Raw genomic sequence first — 25,234 nt, forward strand, 5'->3', positions numbered from 1 at the left:
TGAGCTCTTGGTGGGTAGTTAAATTGGTTTAATCAGGTGTGGTGGGACTGGAGGGGAAGCAGAGGCTTCCCGGAGTAACGCAGGCTTCAATGACCTTGTTGTGGCCGTGGGGATGTTGTTGGCTCCCTGCAGACAGCAGCAGGGAAAAGGCAGAAAGCATAAGAGAGCTACTTACTGTGGAAACTCTGGGTTGTAAAGAGTGGGTTGAAGGATTCCAGCAGGAAAGACTGTAAGAGATAAAAAAAAGCAACACGAAGGCAGTCATTTAAAATTCTGATATGCTAAAACCAAAAGTTAAACCCTAAAATGTGCTAATTAGCCACTTGATAGAATAGAGACTCGTTTAGAAAGAAAAACTGTTTGAAGGAAATGGAAAACACTGAACCTTTATACCTGCCATGCCCAGGGTATTAATATAAATATGTCAATACACAGAACTATCTAGAACAGCAGAAACTCTAATTTGCCACTCTCAACAGCTTCCTCGACAGTCATACATGTCCATAAGTTTTACAACTTTTCATACTGATTTGTCCTCCGTGAACATTCATACAACACTAAAGTAACTGAGTAAAAAATGAACAATTGAGAGTTCCTTTTTTCACAATTTGCTATTGAAATGTCTATTTTTAACAATGTGTCGACAGTAAAAAAAAATAAAACAAAACAAACAAGATATTTTCTGTGAATTAAAAAATTATTATTGTAATTCAATAACAATTACTGTGTACAATAATTATCTGATTTTTTTTGTAATTTTACACCTTTATTTCTACAATTTAAACCCAAAGACTTGTGCCTTTTTCTTGTTCTTACATTAAAATATCCCAGGGCCCAAGTGTGTGGTTAAACTTCTTTACGCTGACAGAAAGGGCAATTTCATGGATCTGCCCCGTTAAAGATCAAAGTGAGGTAGATGTTGCTCACGATGTAAAGTGAGTTTGACAGCCCTGATCTAGAACCTAATAATACAGTTGCTGCAGAGGACAGTTACAGAAACTACCTCTATTTGCCCAAATGTACAGCTGTGATAATAAGTTTGCATAAAATCATTATTAACTGTAGAACACAGATGGCTTCAAAAAACAAGATTTGGATGCACAAGTTTGCATTTATTTAGGATTTTCTCTAATCCACAGAGGACACAGGATATTTATGCCTGTGATGAATGCATGTAAACATCTGACCACAGCTGTAAAATCTGAGCAAACCCGCAGAAGCAATGTAGAAACCAGTCTCATTAGAAGCAAGTTGTTGCCTCTACCAGAAAATAAACTGGATTCACCAAAGTCTCTAATCTCTTGAACTTTTCCACATTTTCATACACTCTTCAAAAAACATTCAGTTTGTTAAAAACACTGTCATCTCTAGAAGTCCAAAAGAGATTTCAAATGGCAGCTCCTGGCGCCCTTTGGAGCTGTCAATCTTTGAATTTAATCCAGCCTTAAATCTTGATGTATCAGATTGTGTTTGACAGGCTGTTTACAGGATGTTAAGCGTCATGTTGTCTGTGTTCTCTAAAGGTCCTGAAAGTACAAAAAGAAAGTGATAAGCGTTGTTGTCATTGGCTGGAGAGAGCGTTAATCCACTGAGTGGTCAAAGGCTCGCAAACAATCATATCCAGGACTACTTCATCTGACTTTACTGTATGAAGAGTATTGATTCTTGTGAAAATGAAAAAGCACCTGTAGAAGAGAAAATATGTCCCTGGCATTGAGGACAATTTGGGTGATGACCAGGTGATCACTGTGTGCAAATCTGACCAATACTGTAGGAGGAGTAACGATTCTTGTGAACTATTGATGGGTGCACAATCACCATAAGCTATTGGTCCTTTAGAAGGATAAGCTAAAAATAGATCCCTTTCTAAATATAAACCTATTAAGAAAAGTTGTTTTGTTAACAAGGTTACTTTAAGGTTAGGTTTGCCCACCTAATAAACAATATCTTTCTCAATTTTATTGTTCAAAATCCCCACAAAGCAGCAGGAACCCTGGATTCCAAAACATTCTATTTTTAGTATTACTCTCGACAACAATATTGTTATTTTGTGCATAAAGACAACTGTCTCTCCTAGATAAACAAGTAGTCTGCAGATGCCAGTTAATATATCACAGCCACAGGTGTAGTGCTATTTGTTTAATTACAGACTTAGTTGAGAACATGAAGTAATGCGATTTACCATCTTCATCAGTTACATACTGCTTACACCTCTCTCCTCCCTGGCACTGTCTTCTCTCTCTTTCTCATTTTTTCCTGTAGGATAGTTTCCTATAGTTTCCTGCTCTTTCTTTAACTTTGATGCCATCTCTCTCCCTTACACACTCACTGGTCTGGACTCCTACAGCTTTTCACAGAGTTAACGTCAGAGCTACAAATCTATCTGACAGCTCAGGATGAGTGCAGGATTCCTCCCGAGGTGGGCTGCGTTATTATAAACTACTCCACTGTGTAAACCTGAAATCTGTGTTACAGTTGACTTGTACTATGAGCAGAATAACACAAAACATTATTTACCATGAGAGCCCGACCTATCTGCGTATTGAACTTAATAACTGTGTCACATGTTTAAAGGTTTCTGTATACCATGTATTGCTTGCTATTTATTAAAGTCAACATTAATAAATAGCAGTTTAAGAGCCAGACATTAATTTTACACACTTACAAAGTTTAATTGCTGCATTTTGCCAGAGATTGGATTTTTTACAGTACAAATCTGTGAGAGGAAAAGCAAAACTACATCAAAGTGATTTGTGGAGCTCCACAGCTTGTGTTCAATTCTATAATTTGGCTAACACTCTTAAATGCTGCTAATCTATTGGCTCACTTTAAAAATATCTTGATTGGCTGCATGTGTCTTGGCTGCATGGGTGGCTCCCTACAAATATTTAAAGAAGTCAACTGAAAAAAAAGTTCACGGGCCAGATTTACTAACGCTCTACACCAGAACCAGAATCTCTTTTAGTGTCAAAAGGCCACTGTCAGCATTTAATGAAGAGGCAAAGTGTGAGTTTTGAGACTGAAAGCTGGGGACATTAATGTTTTTTGTGGCTGGCCTTATTGGATGTGTATTGTTCCTCTTTCACAGCACAAAATTTTGGAGAATATTTAAAAAAGTCCTACAAATGCTAAGGTTTGCATTATGAAGTTGAATGCTAAATTTAATGCTGAAAAACGTGTTTTGGCTGTGGGATTTGTGATTGTTGGAACATTTATTTATTTGGATTGAAAGAATGTGTCATTGAGATGGGTGGATGAGCCAAAACTGTGCCAAAACTTTGGGTCCGTCCTGAAACTCTTCAGCTGGTGGTTGGATGTGGTTGGATTAGTCCCTGCTCTTCAATAATAATCTAGTATTTAATTAAAACCAGGCAGAATGGAACTTTCAGGTTTTTAGGCACATTTCCGCATGAGGATCAGATTCAAACAACTCTGCATATCCTTTCTCAGCAGTGTGCAGACAGAGCAGTCTTCATGTAGTTTATCATCATTATTTGAATAATTTTTTGGTATCTTATTTATCATGATTACATCCAGTAACTGCCATCCTTATGACCTAGTAGAGACTGGTAGGCTGTGGAATCTTTTCTTAAGCAATAACATTTGTTTGATTTATTTTGTTCAAACATTAAAAAGATGTGCAATTCTTGCATCAAAAAAAATCCTTTGCTCAGAAAGTTCAAGAAAGACATCAAGCAGGTGCTGGTGGTACATGAGCATAACTTTCATTTTGGACCTTTCGATCAACCAAGAAACGATGGTCAGTCAACCTTGATTGCGTGGAACACTATCACCACCTTTCTGGAGAGTAAGTTATACGTTTTTGACTAGCACCAAAATAGTACTTTAAACAAAAGACTTATTGAATTCAATAACAGGCCCTATAAACAGTGTTCTTAAATATATCTTGCAATTAATCAGTTTTACAACCTTTACACAACAGTTTTGCTAAGCATAACATTTCCACGTCAATACAACTGAAGTGGTGTCAGAAGCTCCCAAACTGCTGTGGTTAATGGAAAACAAAATGAAAAGTTCACTGCCGATGACTGCAACCCTTTGTGAGCTTATGTGGCTCAAAGAAGCAGCTGATGCAATATTACATCATCACCTACGTATGTCAATCTTATCTGATGCAATCTGTGAGAAACATTAGCATACACTTAGGATGGCAATTACAATTTTCTTTGAACACCAGTGTATATACGAGTGTTAAATAGGAACTTTTAATTAAACCGCTGATCTGTCTCCATGCGGCGTAAAGGAAGCCAAAGAGTCACACGTGCAATTAAAAAGGCCAACGTTATTTTTGATAGAAGAGCAAACTGGATGAAAAGAAATACTGGGGAAGAAGAGGAAGAGCTGACGACGGACTGGATTAAGCGGAGCAATAAGAAAGAGAAATCAAAAATTTGTCTAGGTCCTGATGACTGTGTTTGTCTGAATCCTCCTGTCCTCCAGCATCAGCTTGCGAGCGGGCCATTGATTTTTCTGCAAGAGATTTAATCCAGCAGGCAGGCAGACGCCAGCAGCGGGCCAATCTTGGGAGAAAATGAGGGGGAGGGAGGGGTGACACGGCAAGGCTAGATTTGTTAAAACTCGGGAAGGTGTTACTGCTTGTTTTTCCTCCAGGGGGGTATTAGGTATGTGAGGTGGAGATCGAAGTAGAAAGTGAGCGATGAGAGGGAATATGATATGAGGAGGTGGATTTTTTCCCCCCTCCCTTCTTCTCGCGGCCATCGTATTTGGCTTGTTGGAAACAGACGGCAACATGGTGTAATTGTGTGTAACTAATGCGCAGTCCACGTCGTGGTGCAGAATGGAAATGGAGGAAGGATTGCGTTTGTCTGTGTGTGTGTGTGTGTGTGTGAGGAAACAGATGACAGAGAATACAGAAATATCAGCACATACACTGTTAAGGCACACACTCACCCATTTGGTTCTTGTTAGGGAGGTAGTAGGCATTAAGCGCCTGTGGGGGGAGAAGCCACCTGAGGAGAAAAAAAACAGTCAAACAAACAGGGTTTTACAGAAGGGATTCCTCTCTCTCTCTCACACACACACACACACACACACACACACACACACACACACACACACACACACACACACACACACACACACACACACTGAAATCACCACTGAAAACACACCCAGATCTGGAACAGAATCCAAAAACACCTCTGTGTGTGTGTGTCTCTCTCTAAACCCCCTGGTGAGAAGTATTCAGTGTGTGGGGTCCCACGGCTAAAGCTCCTTTCTGCATATGAAAACACGGACAGTTCCTTTATGGTAATCCACTTAAAGCCAGTCCAATCGATTGTCACGAAATCCCACAAATGACTAACGCTGAAAGTGTGAGATGCCCTTGTTCTAGGAGTGAGAGAATGATGGCTGCGTGTGGACTGCACAGAGATTGAGGGGAGACAAACACAATGAAAATAAGTAGTATTTCTTTCTTTCTTCCTTTTTTATTTCACCGCGACAAGACCGAGTGAGTGATGAAAGGTTCACTTTTTGGATGATAAGGCGAGGAGGGAGTGTGTGATTTAACTCTTCAGGGCGTTGAGTGTTGGCTAATGATACAGTTGTTTTGAGCACCTTGGAATACTAATGTGACTGTAATGTGTTGTCATAGCAGAGAGGCATTCAATTCAGGCATACGGGGCTGTATTTTAGAAAAATGAGTTGCATGTCCCACAGCACTTTTCTCCTGCCTGGCTGCTGCAGATAAGTAAATCAAATGGATTTTCTGCAGCTGTGTGCGTCGACTGGTATCTGTTGCTTTAATTTACAGGCACGTCAACAAATGTGTCCAACTAGAAAGGGATTCATGGGGACACATGTACAGGATGTCTGCCATGTCGGAAACACACTCTCGGTCGGTGAACTGCAGCATCCACTGAGAGCCTTGTTTAATTGCTCGCAGTGCTTGTCAGTGAACCGGTGCAGCTCAGTGTCTGTGCTAGTGAAATTGTGACACTCACGCTGTTTTGTCCACTTTTTCGTGAATTTTCCTGACAGACAGCTTGATGTTGAACTTGATGCTGTTGAGGATGTTCTTGAAGTAGGCCTTCTCGTCCACGTCGAACTGCACAGCAAACATATGAAATGAGTCAGAATGAGAACACTTTCATTACATTATGAATCAATAATAAAATCACATTTTTGGAAACATGCCCATCAGATTCTTCCATCTTTTACCATTTGTGACATAAGACACAAAAGCTACTTTTGGGTTTCCACAGTGGGCAGTGCTACAGGTTTGACTATAATGCCAGGTGCCCTTTCTGATGCAAACCCTAAAGAATTTGTGTCTCTTCCCACGGTTGAATCAGGCAGTGTTAGGTGAATGTGTAAACCACTAGTCTATTAAGCCCTTTTTAGACAAATAGCTGAAGAAGAAAGCTGAAATCTCGTCTCTTTAGAGAAAATGGCCACTGATCACTTGTATTTCTATGATGAAATACAGGGTCTATCAAACACAGTCATGACTGTGCAGCTGTTCACCAGTGGCAATCAAAACGTACCGTTAGAAGGGGAAAATTTGTGAGTTAGCAGCTGATAACAAGCTCAAAAAAGTATGAGACAGATCTGAAAATCATATAAATGTCCAGATGCTGTGCATCCAGAGAAGGACCGGTTGAGCACTGACAATAAAATGTTCAAATTCTTCAATCGGTTAAGAGTTTAGGTGTTGTTTTCAATAGCACATGCATAATATTAATCAAGTATCATCCCTTATAGCTAACAGTACTGCTATTTTCGTATATGTGCTGGTTACATCTTGTATTGATTACTGTAATTGTATCCTCTCTAGTTTGCCACACAAACTTCTACATATACTTTAACAGGATGAACATTGGTTCAGCTGCTTTTGTCATTACCAGAACCAATTCCACAGACCATTATTACCTCTGTCCTCCAACAGCTTCACCTATAAAATACCGAAATTAATGCTGCGATTCCATGCCTTACCTTCACGTTTTTCCATAATCTTGCACTTCTGTATCTCGCTGATCTGACCTAATCATCACCACTCCTTTATGTTTCTGATATCCTCCCCCTCTGTTATATAACCTCTCATTATGCCACCTGACTCCTTCTGACTTCCATGGGCCAAACAGATTTCAGCCGAGTGGCCTCTCGTCTTTGGAACTCACATTTGCAATATTGATTCACTCCTTAACTTTAAAGCCACTCCTAAAACACATCATTTTAAGTTTGCGTATTCTATTTTTTAATGAATTATTGACTATTCAATTCTGAGATGTATCAACTTTTATTTCTAAGGTGTTTTCTAGCTGTCATTTTGGTTTTTGGTATTTCATTACTTATAAAGTGTCGTTGAGTGTCCCGAAATGTGCCTATGAATAAGATGTATTATTTATTTATTTATTTTTATTATTATTGTTATTATTATTATTATGTAGGAAGTGTCCCATGCAAATTTAACTATTCAGTTGCAAACCCAAACCTCTCCACTTTAAGCTGTTGAAGACTTTAGTAACATTTTAATGGGATTAATTAGTTCTCTCACTGTGGTGAATAAAATTCTATTTGTTTATTTGTTTTGGTGATTCAGTTTATGGTTGTAGCTTGCATACACATACGCACACAAATATGGTCAATTCTAGCTCTAAAGAACCAACATGGCAGCATTTTGTGGGCCAGTTTCCTTCGTGTCCTTTGTCACCTGTCTATAGCTTTATGCAACAGGTCAAGCTTTTCTACGAACACTATAACACCTCAGTCAATAAAAATGTTTTACATTATTGAATTTGGCAAAAAACAACAACAAAAACGTAAAAATTACACAGTCCCATTTTATGTCCCAGATGCCAGGAAATGGCTGTTTTCTAAAGATTAAACATTTCAACTGCAACTTGCTAATTAAAGCTTCAGATGTGCTCTTCCTTCCTGAGTCCAGTCTTTGTGCCGAACTTCATTTGTAAAATATTTCTATATTGTTTGTGAAAGTCTGCCATGCTGTGGGGTAATTAAGTTGTACGAATAGTGGCAAATAAAATGAATAAATAGTGGTAGTCTGCGTTGACTAGGAGGATCTTATTTTTGTTCCAGTACATGGCAGTACTGCTCCTCCTGCAGTGGCGCCTCAGTCCTGACATTAAAATGCACTTGCAGTAGTTTATTGTACACAGACCGATTCTGTTCGCTTGGCAAAAAAATGTAATGTATCTTGCTTTGTAACATCTCCATCCTTTACACTGGCAATAAACACACCATTGCTCATGCTTGCTTTTTTTGCTTGTTGAGTCTCACAGGGCTAGATGAGCTTCTGTGAGTTTGTGACAAAAATGCACATCTGTTGAAAATGATGGTAGCAGACTGAGGAACAGAACTTTCACTTACTTCAATAATGGATGAAATTGTTGACATATATTTTGGTGTTTTAGTCTATACAAAAACAAAGATAAACCATACTAATGAGCGTTAAAGGAGACAATCAGTTTGGTTACCTTTGGATTAAGCAGGCTAGCTCTTTCCTATTCCCCTTGCTGTTGCCTATGCTAAGCTCACTATCTGCTGATGACATCCTAAATTGTAACACATTACTTAAGGAAGGAATTCTTCAAAAGCTTAATTTTTATTTTTATTTTTGCATTAGCTATGTTACTTTAAGTGAACACACAACAGTGTGGACAAAGTCTTTCACACATGTGAAGTGATGAGGAACTCAAAAACTCTGGGGCTGAAAAATGAAGCCAACACTGAAGCCAAAAACTGCAGTTTCTCTAAAAGGACACTTCAACGGAGCGAGTCCCCATAGACTCCCGTGTTAAAGTATCTAAATAAACAACAATACAATCCATAATTACAGTCTGGTATAAAAAATAATGCTTAACAAAGTGCTTAACAAATTTATCAGACCGCATGTTATAAAAAAAGAAGGGTTAATATTTTAGAATCCTGTCAAAAACTTGTTTGAAACTAAAAATTATGTTGTTATTTAGTAAATAACCGAAATTTTGCATGTTAAATAAAAAGATAAACATGCACTTTACTATGCTAAATTATACCATAATAATGTGTCATAGAAAAACAACTGTAAAGACAAAGACAGAGTGAGGTAGAGCAGGCTGCTAGGCAACTGGATTAGCATAAGTGTGGTAAGGATGACCGCATGCTGCAGAGTGAAAAAGATGATGATGATGACTCACTTCATATTCTTGATCAATGAGCTCAGGTTCGAGCAGGAAGTCTGGGTATCCTGTCATCACTATCATGTGCTTCAGCTGGGTGAGAAGAGAAAGAAAATGACAGCTGAAGGGAAGAAAAAGTGGGGAGCAAACAACCAAACACCCCACAGCAACTAATAAGCACCCATACACACTTAGTTTAGGACACAGGCCCTGACAGAGCACGCAAGCACACACACACACATCTACACGCACGCACGCACGCACGCACGCACGCACACACACACACACACACACACACACACACACAAAAGCATCTGCTAATCAAGCAAACCCAATGTAATAGGATTACAGGGAAGCTCTTTATATTCAGCATGGCCCTCTAAAAGGATTATAACTTCAGATTGTAAAAGTATTAGAAGGGATATCTTCCAGTGCAGACCCTAAATCAGCACTACAGAGAGATCCGGATTAGGCAATCCTCACTTCTCAATGTCAAGCCCTAGATGTATTCTATCACACACTTCTATCTAACAAGCAATCAGTCAAAGTCCCGGAAAGAAAAGAATCGCAAAGAAATAATTGAATCCTTTTCAAAAACTAATTGGATCTAGCAGAAGTCGTGTTTGTGATGCAGAGGCTCAGTTAGTGCTCCAAACCTTTGCTCTAGCAGCATCCTTGGTGGCTTCATCCATCCAGTCAAGTTCCTGCAGCCGGAGGTCCAGAGAGTGCTTTATGTCCTCTACCAGCTCCTGTACCTGTAGAGAGATCATCCCGCAATTCATTACGTGTTCATTTTAAGCCCCACATAAGTGTTCTTGTACTCTATTCTAGAGTAGCTTTGCATGATTCACATTTAAAAATAATCCTTATTTACAACTGGGTGTTGGTGCAGCTCCTTTAGTCATCCTATCTGAAATAAACTGTTTTAGCTCCACTCCCTTTAAATATATTTCCACTGTCAAATACTTTGTGGCAAATAAGTAATAGCTGCATCTGCAGTGAGCCTGTCATCCTGTGCTCCATCTGTAGCACGCTGGATTGTAGTTACTGACTACAGTTTGACAAACTACTTGGAGAAGCAAGGTAAACAACTGAACTGTGAGGGGACTGTCCACTACTAAACTGATTACAAAATGTCTTGGTCTTTCACACAAATGAAAAAATTAAATAATACTAAAACGAGCTGTGAAAAACTTGTTTGGTCATGGCGAGGCTGCTAATAAACATGATCTACAAGGTCCTAAATTAAGAAAGAATCTAAAACAACTCTAAAAGGTTGGAGTATTTTTGGTGACTGGTGACCTTTCGATTTAATGGCTGTTTTTTTTATCCCACTGGGCAAACTGATCAAGCCAAAGGGACTTGAACTGCAGGTTTATAGTGCTGATATCAGCAGGCAGAGAAACAACAGCTGTGACCAGCCCAGACAAGGAAGTTTACCATGTGACAAATGAGATGAAATTTAAATGTGTCCATTCATCCTTCCATTTTCTTTCTTATCCAATTCGGGGTTAGACCAGCCTACCCCAGCTGCTATAAGGTAAGAGAACACTGTAAAAACCTCTACAGTGGGGACGCCAACCCGAGATTTGAACCTATACTTGCTTGCTGTGAGGTGACAGTAACGTCTTTACTCCCTACTGCCTGAACTACCATATAGATGTATGGAAATGCCATAATTGACAGATTCATAGTATACCAGTGCTGATTCAACCATGTTGACTGGGTTGTGACTCCAAAAAGAGACGCAATTTCTGATGCAGATTCTCATGCCTCAGGTGTTTCTTTCCATACCTCCTCCTCCATCTTCTACCAGTGTCTAAACCTCTGTTAGATAAACTGTTTTCAAGGGCTTGTATTTAGAACGCAACAAATCCAAATAATTAAATAAATGGAAGGTCAAGCTACAAACTGCAGATGTAGTGTTGTTTGTGCTGGTGTGTCTATAACTAATTAGATTTTGATTACGTTAGGCTGCAAGTTTTTGTAGCTCCATTAGTGCAGTTTTTAATGTCACAAGAGTGGAAAGCAAACTTTATTGTCTGATATGTAATTACCTAAACTGTGTTGCTGAAAAGTGTTCAAACCAGCACTCAAGCGCTTACATCGCTTTCTCCGTTTTCCAGCTCAAGCAACTGAAATTGGACACTTTTAAGCCCCAGCTCTGCACGCAGGGTGATAAAACTTGCAGACTTTTGTTTTTATTTTTAAATTTCATACCGCAGAAGAAACCTTCTAAAACATTTTCATCTTAACCTGTAATTGAAGATCAAGTACCTACTTAGTGCCACTAATATAACACTAATCTTGACGTTTTTGGCATCGACTGTCCAAAACTTCTCCGGATTACAACTTGTGCTTTCTGGAACTGCTCTAAGCAGAAATGCTATTCCTAGACGACACCGGGACATATTGTGTCCTTCAGTTCGCTCCACATTGGTGATTCAGGATAACAAGGAGGCTCGTCTTTCCCCCTCTGTCTTCTGTCTTTCAGCGTCAGCTCCCGAGACTCATTAATTCTTGTTGGTGCTGAGATAAGCAGGATTGGTGAGTCAGTCAAGGCATCGCACATCGCCACCGGCTTTGCATCCGGTAATGCTCTTGTGTTGATAATGAGGGCTCCAACCTGTGTGGACGTGGCATGATCATACACAGCGACGTCTGTGAGCAGCGTGAGATATGACCGGTGTGGAAAAGAGTGAGGTTAAAAAAACCCAAAAGGCAATAACCTCGCTCAAGGCTTCCCTCCACATCTGCAAGAAAGAGGAAGATGATGTTTTGAGTGATTTTTTTAAATGACTTAGAGATGCTCATGGGATTAGCACCACTTCATCTGATGAGAACTTTCCCTACTGTATGCTTGATCATATAAATCCTTCCTCTCTGGTCTTTTATTAATCAGAAAGGCTCCACTAGCTTGAAGCATTTTTGAGATTTACACTTAGTATCTTATTAGAATCTTGAATGGAATTTAAATTTCAATTAATTGCAAAGTGTAAAGAAAGTATTCAGCACCCATAACTTATCCAGTTGGGCCAACTTTCTTTATGTGTTATAGAGCTTTGGTAGAGTTTTAAAAGGTTGCAAGACAGATAGCTGATGAGGGATGAAGCATGTACAGTGGACAGTGAGAGTATAAGAAGATGATGAAAGGGAGATGATGGAGAGCTTAAAGATAGAGCATAGGGTTACAGAGGTTAGAAATCCCATTGGGAACCATATCCCCATGTCCCAGAGTAGACATGGGACTGAGATGAGACTATGTATGGGGAAAGATTAAGCTGAAAGCGAACGGGACCAGAGGGCAGAGGTGAGGGGTTTAGTAATGACTGACCTAGGCAGAAAGCAAAATAGCGCATGAGAAGTAGAGACTAGAATCCAGGATTTTCAGATCCCACACCATAAAACAATGTCAAATCACATGGCACACCATCAAACAACAATCTGGCTCGAAATTTTCTCCAGCACCCAGGTTAGAATGACTACTTTAAAATTCTTTTTTTTAATCTATTGCTATTTTGCACTGCGTTGTCTCACTCGCGCATGACTATATAATTTCTTCTTCATCTTCTGTTTCACCAGCAGTTAGCAATACATTTAATTGGAGCAAGAAGTTGTACTGCCCTCTAGTGGAAGAGAATGTAATTGTTCTGTCCGTTACTCACTGCCAGTTGCTTAGAGTACCAATCAGGTGAAACCAGACATTCTTCCACGGCACACCTCTGTGCCACAGCACAGCGATTTGGAAACACTGGAATTGCATGTAGGAACAGAAACAGGGGTTTCATGTTTTGTGCTAATAATGCATCATGGAGTAAATGGTGCAATGGTGAAACTCATAGCTACACAGTGGGGTGACCGTGGTTCACGGGGTTGGGAAGTTTATTTCAGACAGTGTACGAACTGAGGTGCTGCACCTTGACCCTGTATAAGATCATGCACAGTGGCTCTAGTAGAATGCAAAAATTAAACTTTGTAATTTTTCACAATCACTTGTGAGTCACCCAGATTATTTTATGACTTCTTTTCTTGAAAAATAATGACCCCAAGTTTGGTTAAAACATTACAGTTTTGGGTGTATGAATTAATAAACTTATAAACGTAGTTCAGCAAGGCTGGGTCTCTGTTAAGAGCCTAAACTGCTAATACATTCAAACTGATGTAATATCTGTCGAGTTTCTAATGTTAAAAAAGTAGATTCAAGTCTGAGGCTGATTTCCTTTGAAAACAGCCTCTTTACTACTTTACCATCTTTACCACTACAGCGCCCCCTACCACCAGTCCACCCAGATTCCAGACCTTAGCCCGGCTCTCTGAGGAGAAGTGTTGCTGGACGAACAGGGCTCCCAGGGCCATGCCGAAGTGTTTGTTTGTCTGGGTGAGGCAGAGCCTGCCTAGTTCCAGCTGCTGCTCAGTGCCGTCAATCTCTCGGGAAAACTCATGGATGGTGCTGCGGAAGGCCGTGGACAGATGTTCACTCAGTGCTGCCACAATACGCCACAGCATGTAGTTATGAAGAACCCTAAGACAGAGGGCACAAGAAGTAGCTAGTTACATTATGTAGTTTAAGGAAAAAATATACTTTGCAAAAATGTTTTTGAGACATACGTTTCTAGCAGAGAACCTTACTTAGATTAGATATAAAATGACCTCAAGGAAAACAGTGCAGACTTCTATAAATAAGACTCCAGCGTCATGTGATTGTGTTTAACATTACAGGAAAAGGATAAAATACTTCAAGTGGCCCCTGGTAATTAGAAGTTGTTGCCAAGGATGAGATTTTAAATCTCAAAAATGACAGAATCATACCGTCATGACATCTAGCAAAGTTGTAACATGTTTTTAGTGTCAGTATAACAGACTGATGGTTTGTGGAGCTGACATTACAAGCAGGAAGTGCGAATCACTAGTATGGTGTCCATCCATCGGCTGCATTACATCCTGCAACACCTTGACCGCCCGGGAACGTATGCCAGGGTCCTGTTTGTGGACTTTAGTTCGGCTTTTAACACCATTGTGCCTGAACTTCTCTCCTCCAAACTCTCCCAGCTCAGCGTGTCACCAGCTACCTGTCAGTGGATCACCAGCTTCCTGACAGACAGAGAGCAGCAAGTGAGGCTGGGGGAGATCACCTCTGAAACTCGGTCCCTCAGTATTGGTGCCCCTCAAGGATGTGTCCTCTCACCACTACTGTTCTCCCTCTACACTAACGACTGCACCTCCAAGAACTCGGCTGTTAAACTCCTAAAGTTTGCAGATGACACCACTGTCATTGGCCTCATTCAGGATGGTGATGAGTCTGCATACCGGCAGGAAGTTGAGCGGCTGGTACTCTGGTGCAGTCAGCACAATCTGGAGCTGAACACTCTTAAAACTGTAGAGATGACAGTGGACTTCAGGAGACATCCCTCAACTCTGCTCCCCCTCACCATATCAGACAGCCCTGTGTCAACTGTGAAGACCTTCAAGTTCATGGGTATAACCATCTCCCAGGACCTGAAGTGGGAGACCAACATCAACTCCATCCTCAAAAAGACCCAGCAGAGGATGTACTTCCTGAGACAACTGGGGAAGTACCGTCTTCCACAGGAGCTGCTGATCCAGTTCTACACTGCAGTCATTGAGTCTGTCCTGTGCTCCTCCATCACAGTCTGGTATGGAGCAGCCACTAAACAGGACAGGAGCAGACTGCAGCGGACTGTACGGGCAGCAGAAAGGATCATCGGCGCCCCCCTGCCCTCCATCCAGGATCTGTACCTCTCAAGAACCAGGAAACGGGCAGGGAAAATCATCACAGACCCCTCACACCCTGGACACAGACTTTTTGATCTGCTGCCCTCTGGCAGACGGTACAGAAGCCTGCAGACCAGGACCACCCGACACAGGAACAGTTTCTTTCCCCTTGCCATCTCCCTTCTTAACAGTTGACCTGTCACACTGCTCCCACTGCCAGACTGCAGCTGCACCTTATGTACATTCTGTAGTATTCATTCTACCTCATTCATTTCTGTATTTTATGTATACAAGTTTAGATTAGTTATTTATAGTTGGTTTACACAGCTTTGTGTATGCATGTGTAATGTGTGTATATAGACACGTGTGTGTGTGTGTGTGTGTGTGTGTGTGTGTGTGTGTGTGTGTGTGTGTGTGTGTGGTTTATATTGCTGTGCTTGAGAGCCGCCATCTACCGGAACCAAATTCCCTGTATGTGTCTGCACATATACTTGGCCAATAAACACGATTCTGATTCTGATCTAATGAGACATTATTAAAACAACATTTAAATACCAAAGAGCATTACAGTCACATAACTACCACCAAATTCAGTCCTGTTGCTATGACACACTTTTGATGACAAACACAAACAAGCTGAACTGTATTTTATAGGATACTGGTAAATACTAAAACAAAAGCATAAAAAGAGAAAAGTCAAATACTCCCTTGTGTCAGTTTTAAGCAAATTACCTAACATTAGCTAATTTTAACTAAAAACTGCTAGTTAACGGGTAGCAGTGAAAATCCTGAACTATACCAGAGTGTATTCATATTCCTTTTGAATAATGATTTTTACTTCTAAGAACAAGGCTGTGTTACTTTCAAAACCTAAATAGCATTGCTTTCTAGCACAGTTACGCCTGTGTTCTCTTTGTAAAGTGACATCCACTATATCTAACAGTAATCTAGTCCCATCTGGCCCAAACTGCTGTTTTTCCATCTGCCCTCAAAGCCATTTAAGAGTCAGAAAAGTCAGAGAGAAAACAAGAGGGAGACAGTGATCGAAGAGAATAGTGAGCAGTGAATAGTGAGGAGTCAAGAGGGCCCAACAGTTAAAGAACAACTCCCTCCAATCCAGACTGACTCACAGCAGAGGGGTGACGAAAATGTCGAGCGGGAGGAAAGAAAATGGATCATTCATTTATGTATTCAAGCTGTGTCTTCTTCGATGAAGTGCTGGTGTGTCCTCGTGCCCCCACTGGGAGCAAGCATCTACTCTGCCCTGCGGGGACAAATGCCCCCTCCTCCTACTGTGAAGCTCCATGCAAACCTCGAGGCATATTGTTGTTGTTTTCCTCATTTTTATACATAAAAAAAAAATTCCCTTTGCGTGACAGATATTAAATCAAAAGCGCCTTGGCAACAGCACCCTGAGGTCTTGCCAGCAAAGCACTTCTGAAGTGAATTTAATTGACGGGAAAAGGAAGAGGAAGGCAGGAAGTGGAGGGAGGGAGGGTAAAAAAAAACAAAAAAGGAGAGACTCAGGTGGTATCATCTAATCAGCACGAGTTACAGGTGGGGCTTCTTTGTTTCATTAGCTGGTTTTGTTGTCAAATATTTGTTCCACATTACTGAACATGGACAGGTGTGAGTTTATTTTTTTAAATGCATTTGAGTATCTGTGTATGTGTGTGTATGTGTGTGTGTATGTGTGCGTTTGGCACAGGGTGCCCAGCAGGGCAGCCACATGTGTGGAAGTCATCTATATGATAATAGTAAAAGTACAGCGTCTCTGCTGTTTGTGTGGGAGCGATGCGTGAGCTGTTTTACTCGAGGCATCTTTGAGGAACAGTAATGACTGTAATCTCTAAGAGTAAGTGCGGTTACTGAAACCCAAACTCGCATCTAAAGTTTGCTCATTTACAGGCTCATAATTTTGTTTTAGGAGGCTTCTGGAAAAGGTTTTGTAGGTAACAAAACAAAAACAACAAAGGGAGGCACATCCATCACACAAAAACTTTTTAAATTCTCAAAGAATCTAAAACATATATTTACAAGAACAGACACTTTTAGGGTACAGTTTAATTAATGTGCTAGTGTAGATATCAGTTGTATCTGTTTGCTTTCCAGGGGAATGTTCAGGTTGCAGGAATGGGATAACACATGCACCACCCGGCACCACTGGTTTAGAGTACTGTTAATTACATTGTCTCTTACATGACCATCAGGTGAGAACATGTAATGTACCTTGGTACTTTATTCAAGTACTTTATTAAAATAAAGTTTTAATGTTCTTGTACTTCTTATACTTGTGTTTCTGTTGTGCCAATTTTACCTCTACTTCACTACATGTTGTGTGAAACTATTAGATGCTGTCAGTACCATTTATTTTAACGTCTTAGTTAGCTTAGCAGGTTGTTTGTTATCCACACCACCTACTCTGTGCCTAAAAATGAAAGTCTGCTTTAATGCACTGAAGTAAAAGTACTTTTTTTAATCAGAAAAATTACTTTATTTTATCATAAGTAACAGCAGTTGGTTCTATAACCAATCTAATCATAGATTGGTTATATGAGTAATATCAGTATTAGATTATTAGAACATCCAGACTGGCCAACAGCCTGTATCCACAGGCTGTGAGTCTCCTGAACTCTCTGCCCCCCTCTCACGGACAATAACCATATCCAACTTCTTAATAGCAATGAACTGGTCTGCATTGGTGCATCATATCTTTATTCTCTTCCCCCTCCTGCCCCCCCCCCCCCCCCCCCTCTTTCTTAAATAGATAACTATCATATCTGATATCATATCTCACAGTACAATAATATTGAATGGGTTGCATTGTTGTATTTTGTCATGTTTCTCAGGTCTTTGTCTGAATTTCTACGAACATTATTGCTAAGGATTGTCTTATTGCATTGGAGTCACACTGGGTTAAATATGTACACTTGGGTTTTAAGGGGTATTTATTATTTTCTTCTTTTTTTTTTTTTTTTGGGTTGTATGGAAGCCCCAAACGCAATTTCATTGTTCTTGACAATGACAATAAATAAATAAATACTAAATACTAATACTGATATTACTGCACTAAGCAACATTTTAGTATTGTAGCCATAGGCTGTGTATAAAAAATGGACATCATGTCTGTCTTTCTCACATTAAGACAGGGACATAAAATAACACATTTAGAAACTTTAAAGGTTAAAGTTGAATTTAATGTTTAGCATAAATCAGCAAACTTTCCCCCCCGAGATAAAAACTTCAGACTTTATAAACATTGCATCACATGATTAATAAACTCTTTCAAACACGTAAAATGTAACACTTGATAAGAGTGTTTTCGGCACCCTCATCCATACTGACAGGCACATGTGTGTGTACTTTGCTGCGATTCCATTACTGCACAGAGTTAAATGAAAGCAGTGTCAGTGAGAGCGCTGCACAGATCAAGTCTTAATCACCAGAGGACTGAGTGAAGGCTCATTAGCTGAATGGATTTTAATGGGGCTAGTTAGGGAGATGAAAAGACACTGTCCCCTTGCACTGCATCAGCGCATTACTGCAGGTAATGACCCTGACGGTAATGGAGGAGGGAGGGCCACCTCTCTTCCAGGCTTCACTAGAGGTAAACTATAATTTTGGCCTGACAGGAGAAACGTCTTGCGTTTGATTATTTTGTTAAATCATAAAATTAAAGTGGAATAATGGGATTCGGGCACAAGGCTTTAGGTTGCAAAACCAAAGCACAACAGAGACAACAAATCACATATATTTATACCTTTTAGTGGGGACTTACCCAAATTACCTGAGTGTAGCCTAACTGCACATAAATTTCAGCTAAGCTAGGACTCAAATCATGCCTGCTGAAAGCTATAGCGCCATAAAATCTACTGTTTGGTAAACCACTTATTCGCAAAATGCTTTACGGCTACACTGAGCGTACTGTACATTTTTAATGGCATCCCACCCAGCAGGAAGTAAACCCTCCACTGCTGCTGCCCCACTTCTGTGTGCTGAAACGCACAAAAAAATGACAGATTCTCCCGCTCGCCTTCGAATTGCACATCCCAAACAAAACCGGATTCCCACACACACGCCCTCAAGAGTGACAGATGAACAGACGGAGCAGACAGAGGGAGCCGCAAGGGAGGAGTGTGTGTGTGTGTGAGAGAGAGAGACGCTGGTGTTGTCATTATGCTTTCCCCTTCATTGGAGGCCTGCTCATCTGGCTAATGGGATTGGCTGCAGTTGCCACTGTGCGTGGGGACCACATACAGACATGCAATGGAGGGAGTATGAAGAAGAAGAGAAGGGTGGATGAAGGATGAGGAGACATGCAAGTGTGATTGCTCTTGTCAGTAGATTTGTATGATGAGAAAGACTTGAATGTGAGAACATGGAAGAGAAGAAGAATAAAGAGAAGGACCTTGGCTGTAGCTGCCTGTAAAGATGGAGGGCTTGCAAAACTGGCAGTGGACAAAAAAAAGAGAGAGTGAGAGCTGTCAGTAGCAACCTGAAACCACTAAGGTGAAAGAGGAGGAAGGGAAAAAGAGCAATAAAGGAAGTATGCAAGATGGAAACACCTGGGAAGGAAGGTAAAGAGTGACAGGCAGATGCAACTTAAAAAAACAACAACTTTGGAGACAGTATAAAAAAGGAAACTGTCTGGAAGTAAATGAAGCAAAAGAAAAGGAATCAAAGTCAGAGATAAAAAATAATTGATGAAGGAAAGAAGCAGTGGTGGAAACAGAAAGTAGGAATAAAATGGAAGGAAGAGAGCGAGGAACAAAAAGAAAGCAGGGTGTTAAAACGAAGAAAGGGTGACTCATTAATTTTTAACCAGCCATCCTGTCATCCTGTCTGTGCCATCTCCTTCTTCGCCTGTGACCTTTTCACCTCTCAATGTATTTTTTTCAGTTCCTTGACTTTAACAAGAATCCAAACTATCCTGCTTGGGGTTTTTTTGTATTTGTATGAATGTCAGCCTGTGCTCTTCCTTTGTGTGTGTGTCTGTGTGTTAGTAAGTGATAGAATCCAGTAGAGAACAAAATAGTTTCTGTTTTTTTAAGTGATCCATTAGTGGCCTTGCGAGAAACCAAACCTGCCCTCCATCTGCTCTACAGGATGATGACAACTGCCCAGCACCTCCGCCATGACCTCTTACTCCTGCTGTGTGGAGCTAACCTATTTCACTCTGTGGTAGTTGACAGGAAACACATGTTTGGAGGGAGAAGTTTCTTACTACAACTGCGATGAAAAAGGTTATATTTCTGTTTTCTTTTCCCACATTATGCATTATGGTACTTATTTGAATTCTGAGATGGACTGAAACACTAATTCTGCAATGGGAATCACCCTGTTCATGCAAACCTTAACCTTAATTTTGTAGGATAGCGTCAATACATGCTGATAGAAAGAATACACATCCAGAACTAGTCTATACTTTTTTCTTTTTTTTTTTGCATCAAGCACTTCACACAGAAAGCAGGTGGAAAATGTGTGTTGTACATAAAAGGCACCCCTCTTGCCTGAGAATGTAGCCAACAAAGAGGTGCCAAAAACTGCAGTTTCTGTCTGGAGCAGCCACTTAAGGCTGGCTCCAAAAGCAAGTCAGTCCCCAACCACTGACATGTTAAAATCACAGAATTAACAGCAATAAAAAGCATGTTTATTTGGTCTCTATGAATAGTAGTGATGGGATTTCCGGCTCTTTTTAGAGAACTGGCTCTTTCGGTTCGGCTCACTAAAAAGAGCCAGCTCTTTCGGCTACGAACCGGCTCTTCAGGTTGTTTAGTTGCTTTAATTAATTTATTATTAACAATAATATAAAATTATGCACAAAAGGAATTACTAATGTAAAGAAAAAAGTGGTTTTATTTATATATGTTTATATATAAATTAGAGATGGACCGATCCGATATTACGTATCGGTATCGGTCTGACACTGACCCAAATTACTGGATCGGATATCGGCGAGAAATAAAAAATGTATTCCGATCCATTAAATATCAAAAAAGCACCTCACAAAACTTGCTACACGGCGTAACTCGGCTCATAAACGTAGCACATTGCAGCAGTATGCATCACGTGATAGAGCGGCTGTGTGTATTTGTAGCCTCACCAGCATTTCATCTCCGAGGAAGTTATCCCAGAGAGAAGTAAAGCAACTGTGTAAGTTCATCTCTGAATGTTTGTAAAGCATTCCCACGTTAAGCTTAACAACCGATATATGGAGCGACTGCCTCTCTCTCTCTCCCTCTCCTGCTGCTACTTCAATCATGAAACTGCTTAACGATCAGCTGATTGGCTTTTCTGTCGCGAGTCCGTCTCTCTTCTTTGTTTTTGGCCCACTTCTCACCAGAAAGAGGAAACCAGCAGCTGAACAACAGCAGCACGTTTAAGCTTGATAAGCTATTGTTAGAATTTATTTAATATTACTTTCTAAACCAGGATCTTTTCCTACGTAGCTGACGGCTGGTAACTGTGCAGGGGCGGATCTAGCAAAGTTTAGCCAGGGGGGCCGATAGGGCATGAACAGGGAAAAGGGGGCACAAAGACATACTTTTCTTTCTTATTCTCATTTAAAATGTCGAGCTTTTAATAAATAATTATCTGACTCTTACACCCAAAGTTTTAATCTGATGTAAGATATATAGAAGTCCATTACTGTACATAGTAACTATTAAGTCTAATATACCCTAGTAAGCTATAGTACTTTTTCCTTTGGGAAGGTACCATCTGTGCAGTCTGCAATTCTGTTGAAGAAAGATGTTGAATCTATTTAATTATTCTTGAAAAATAATTTATTTCTGTGCATTTTCCCCCTGCATCAAATTAAATTTGATTACATCGATTAAGCATCAGGAGGTGGAGGGTGGTTCCTTATTTTTTTTTGCTGGGAGTTTGCAACCCTATTAGTTAGGTTGCTTAATATTTCTGCTAAGTACTCTTTAAAATACCAGAATAGGGAGGATGGAGTAGGTTTAAGTTTATTAGATTGATCAGTGTTGCTGAACTATGAAATATTTTGGGTGCAGTGTATTTTTTACATACAGGTATAACAGAATAGCTTTAGTGTTGTTATTTATTTAAACTTGAGTATAAACTTATACAAAATGCATATTAAAAAAAACGTTTTATTGATTAAAAAACACACTATATCGGATTCATATCGGTATCGGCAGATATCCAAATTTGTGATATCGGTATCGGTATCGGACATAAAAAAGTGGTATCGTGCCATCTCTAATATAAATATATGCGGTGGCCCCTAGAGACAAAACACGTACAAACACCAAAAAGCACATACAAACTCCAAAACACATTTCTAGCATGAACTGAACATCCTTTATCATCTGCAACTGAAAATAGTTGTGGATGATAACTATACCTTTCTACGCTGTTGTCCCTGGCTCTCTTTCTCCCTCCTGCTCTGTTCCTGTGCTACTGAGTGTAACTACCGCCCCTCCCCCCTCTTCCCAGCGTAAAGCACAAGGCTCGCATGCTGAGTGAAGCGGAAAAAAAGTGCGAGAGAGAGAGGGTGAGAGAAAAAAAAAAAAAAAAAACCCCGGCTCGCGATAAGGAGCCGGCTCGCCTAGTTCACGTCAAAGATCCGGCTCTAAGAGCCATTTCGTTCGCGACCGACCCATCACTAATGAATAGACTGGCCCTTCTGTATGATGCAGCTGATCCAACTTTATTAAGGCTTTAATTTAGGGTCACTCTGACTGGGAACATGCTGACCCAGACAGCTGAGGCCTTGCTTCTGTTAATTCCTAGAGAGTGAAGTGGGCCTCTCGACAGCCTTAGTACAGTTGGTACCTTTTGGATCAATTTATGGGAAATTTAATGTAAGTATCTCAAAAATATTACATGTTGTCTGGTACAGACTGTGCGGGAAAGGTGAATAAAATTAGGACATTTTATTAGCCTGTTACTTAGCACTTAGCAGTGGTCAGCTAATAACATTACATTACAAAGTTCCTCTAGAACACTGTAAACTAGCCGTATGATAGTTTATGTTAAAATTCCATCATTTAGAAGTATTCAGTTTGCAATGTCAAGCAGCGCTGTTTTCTTATGATAGTATTTTGCAAAACATGCTAATATGCGTATTTAAGGTAAACCTACATAGCTCTGCTAGCAAGGACGATGACTCCTATATTAATTGGTTAATAGGCACCTTTGGTTATTGTGACATCACTGGTATCACCCCAACCGGTTGCAGCAGATGGCCCCGCCCCTCCCTGAGCCTGGTTCTGCCGGCGGTTTCTTCCTGTTAAAAGGGAGTTTTTCCTTCTCACTGTCGCCAAAGTGCTTGCTCATAGGGGGTCATCTGATTGTTGGGTTTTTCTCTGTATCTACTGTACAATATAAAGCGCCTTGAGGCGACTTTTGTTGTGATTTGGCGTTATATAAATAAAATTCAATTGAATTGAATTGAATTATTGGAAGTTTAGCTTCACCTTCATGTTATCGGTAATTTTTATTTTGAAGCATGTGTGCAAAACTGGAAAGACCTCTTGATGTGGAAGCAAGTCTTCATAAGTTATGCTAATGAGCAACATCCCTCAAGAAATCGAATAGCTCACCATCCACCTTTGTTTAAAACCTAATAATGAATTTCCTGTGAGACAGAACCTGAGATGGACTGAAGGTGGGAGGAAGATGACAAGAAAGAAAGAAAGATAGTGAGAGACTTGGTGGTACAGGTAGGATCATTCGAGGACCATGGATGACGTGCAGATGGAGAGAAAAGAGAGCGAGAGGTGTTGATGGATTGAAACTGAGCTGTGGGATAGACAGATACAGTGAGAGAGGAGGAGATGGAGAAAGATGACGAGAGTTGGGAGAAAGAAACAAGTTTGTTGAGGGAGAAGAAACAAGAAGAATATCTGACACAATGAGGGAGAGGGGGAAACGGAAGAGTTCAAATTTTTACCACTGTTGGTGCAAGGAAGGCTATATCTGCCAAGAAAAGAAAAGAATATATGAAATAACTATTACGAATGGAAAGAGTAAAATCTTTTGTAAGCCAGTATCATGACGCAAATACAGAAAAACGTTTACGTTTAAGGAAATATATATATGGGATATTGCGTCACACTTCTCTTTATACTTTTAGTTAAAACCCGTCAATAAATGCTCAAATAGGTGTTCTAAAATCTGTGACAATAACTTTGACAATTCGTCAGGATGGCTCTATGATATTTGAGTCCATCTGCAGCTCCATGCTATTGTATTAAATGAAATTAATGAAATTAATTTAAAAAAAGGATTTGTTTTTTTAAATAGGGTACACTAAACTTACTGGACAGATAAAAACGTTGCTTCATCTGAGACTGAAGCTTTTACCTTTCAAATGAAATATAAATATTGGCTGCAATCAAGCATAAAACTCAGTGAAAGAGCAACGCTAAACTGCCTAGTTACAATAAAGTTTGATTGATTTAGGAAATCTTACTATTGCTTTTTATTTAAAACCGAAAACCTTCGTAAGTCAAATGTCTAAAAAACAAAAACAAACCCAAGTTAGTTGAATAATTCCCATTGATACATATTTATTTCATAGGTTTTATGCTTATCTAACATCTATTTCCCTATCAGAAACAGACTGCAGTGTTTTAAAGGTCATCAGTGTGCAAAATGGGCAAAATTAACTAGTACAGTTTAGAAATATTAGTTTGACTTCAATGCAGTCTAATAAATGGCACTTGTGGTGAGGTGGAGGACTGGAGTGAGCGTGTCATCTAGGGCTAGGCCACATGTGTGAGAGGTTTTAATCTTTGGTTTTAAATGGAAGCAGTTCAGACTGCTTTGAATCTGAAGGTTGTTTCTCCTTTGTGGCAAAGTGAGAACAGCATATCAAAATTTCTTTTCACGCGTACAAATGGAACTGAAAAGTTAACATTTCAGATTCTCTCTTTTTCTTCTTATCCAGTTCAGGGTTGTTGGATGGCTGGAGCCTATCCCATCTACCATACAGGGAGAACATACAAACTCCACACAGAAAGCAATCAGCCAGTAGGTAGTTTCGATCCCAGGACCTTTTTGCTGTGAGAAGGTGCCAGAGTGGTTAGCACTGAGGCAGTAGTGCTACCACTATATCACCACGATGCCCCCATTTTAAAATCAGTGTTACTGAGTAGGTTTAGGTATTAGGCTGAGTTTAAAGAAAAGAGGAGCTAAAACTTCTTGTCAGACAGCGGGTATACTGACGGGCCACATACAAGCCAGTGTAACGTAAAATAGTATTTTTTTGAACTGTGAACCATGCTTCTCAAATGTGGTTCGAGAATAAAAAAGCTACAGTAAGAAATGAGCATAATGGGTCCCTTTACACACAGTGTTCCCAA

The 25,234-nt window shown here is 40.1% G+C and overlaps 1 protein-coding gene across 3 annotated transcripts in view; it reads right to left on the reverse strand.

The window, feature by feature from the left end:
- Positions 1-25,234, reverse strand: part of ecel1 (endothelin converting enzyme-like 1) — a 55,804-nt gene that overhangs the window by 10,561 nt on the left and 20,009 nt on the right. For all 3 annotated transcript variants that reach the window (XM_024804810.2, XM_076892154.1, XM_076892155.1), the window contains 6 exons: positions 13,464-13,686; positions 9,821-9,919; positions 9,183-9,257; positions 5,988-6,091; positions 4,933-4,991; positions 176-227 (listed from right to left, as the gene is read on the reverse strand). In XM_024804810.2, the coding sequence (XP_024660578.1) occupies positions 176-227; positions 4,933-4,991; positions 5,988-6,091; positions 9,183-9,257; positions 9,821-9,919; positions 13,464-13,686 (612 nt within the window). The remainder of the gene's footprint in view (positions 1-175; positions 228-4,932; positions 4,992-5,987; positions 6,092-9,182; positions 9,258-9,820; positions 9,920-13,463; positions 13,687-25,234) is intronic.

Source organism: Maylandia zebra, linkage group LG14 (genome assembly GCF_041146795.1).
Source record: "Maylandia zebra isolate NMK-2024a linkage group LG14, Mzebra_GT3a, whole genome shotgun sequence".
Taxonomy (NCBI): Eukaryota; Metazoa; Chordata; class Actinopteri; order Cichliformes; family Cichlidae; genus Maylandia; species Maylandia zebra.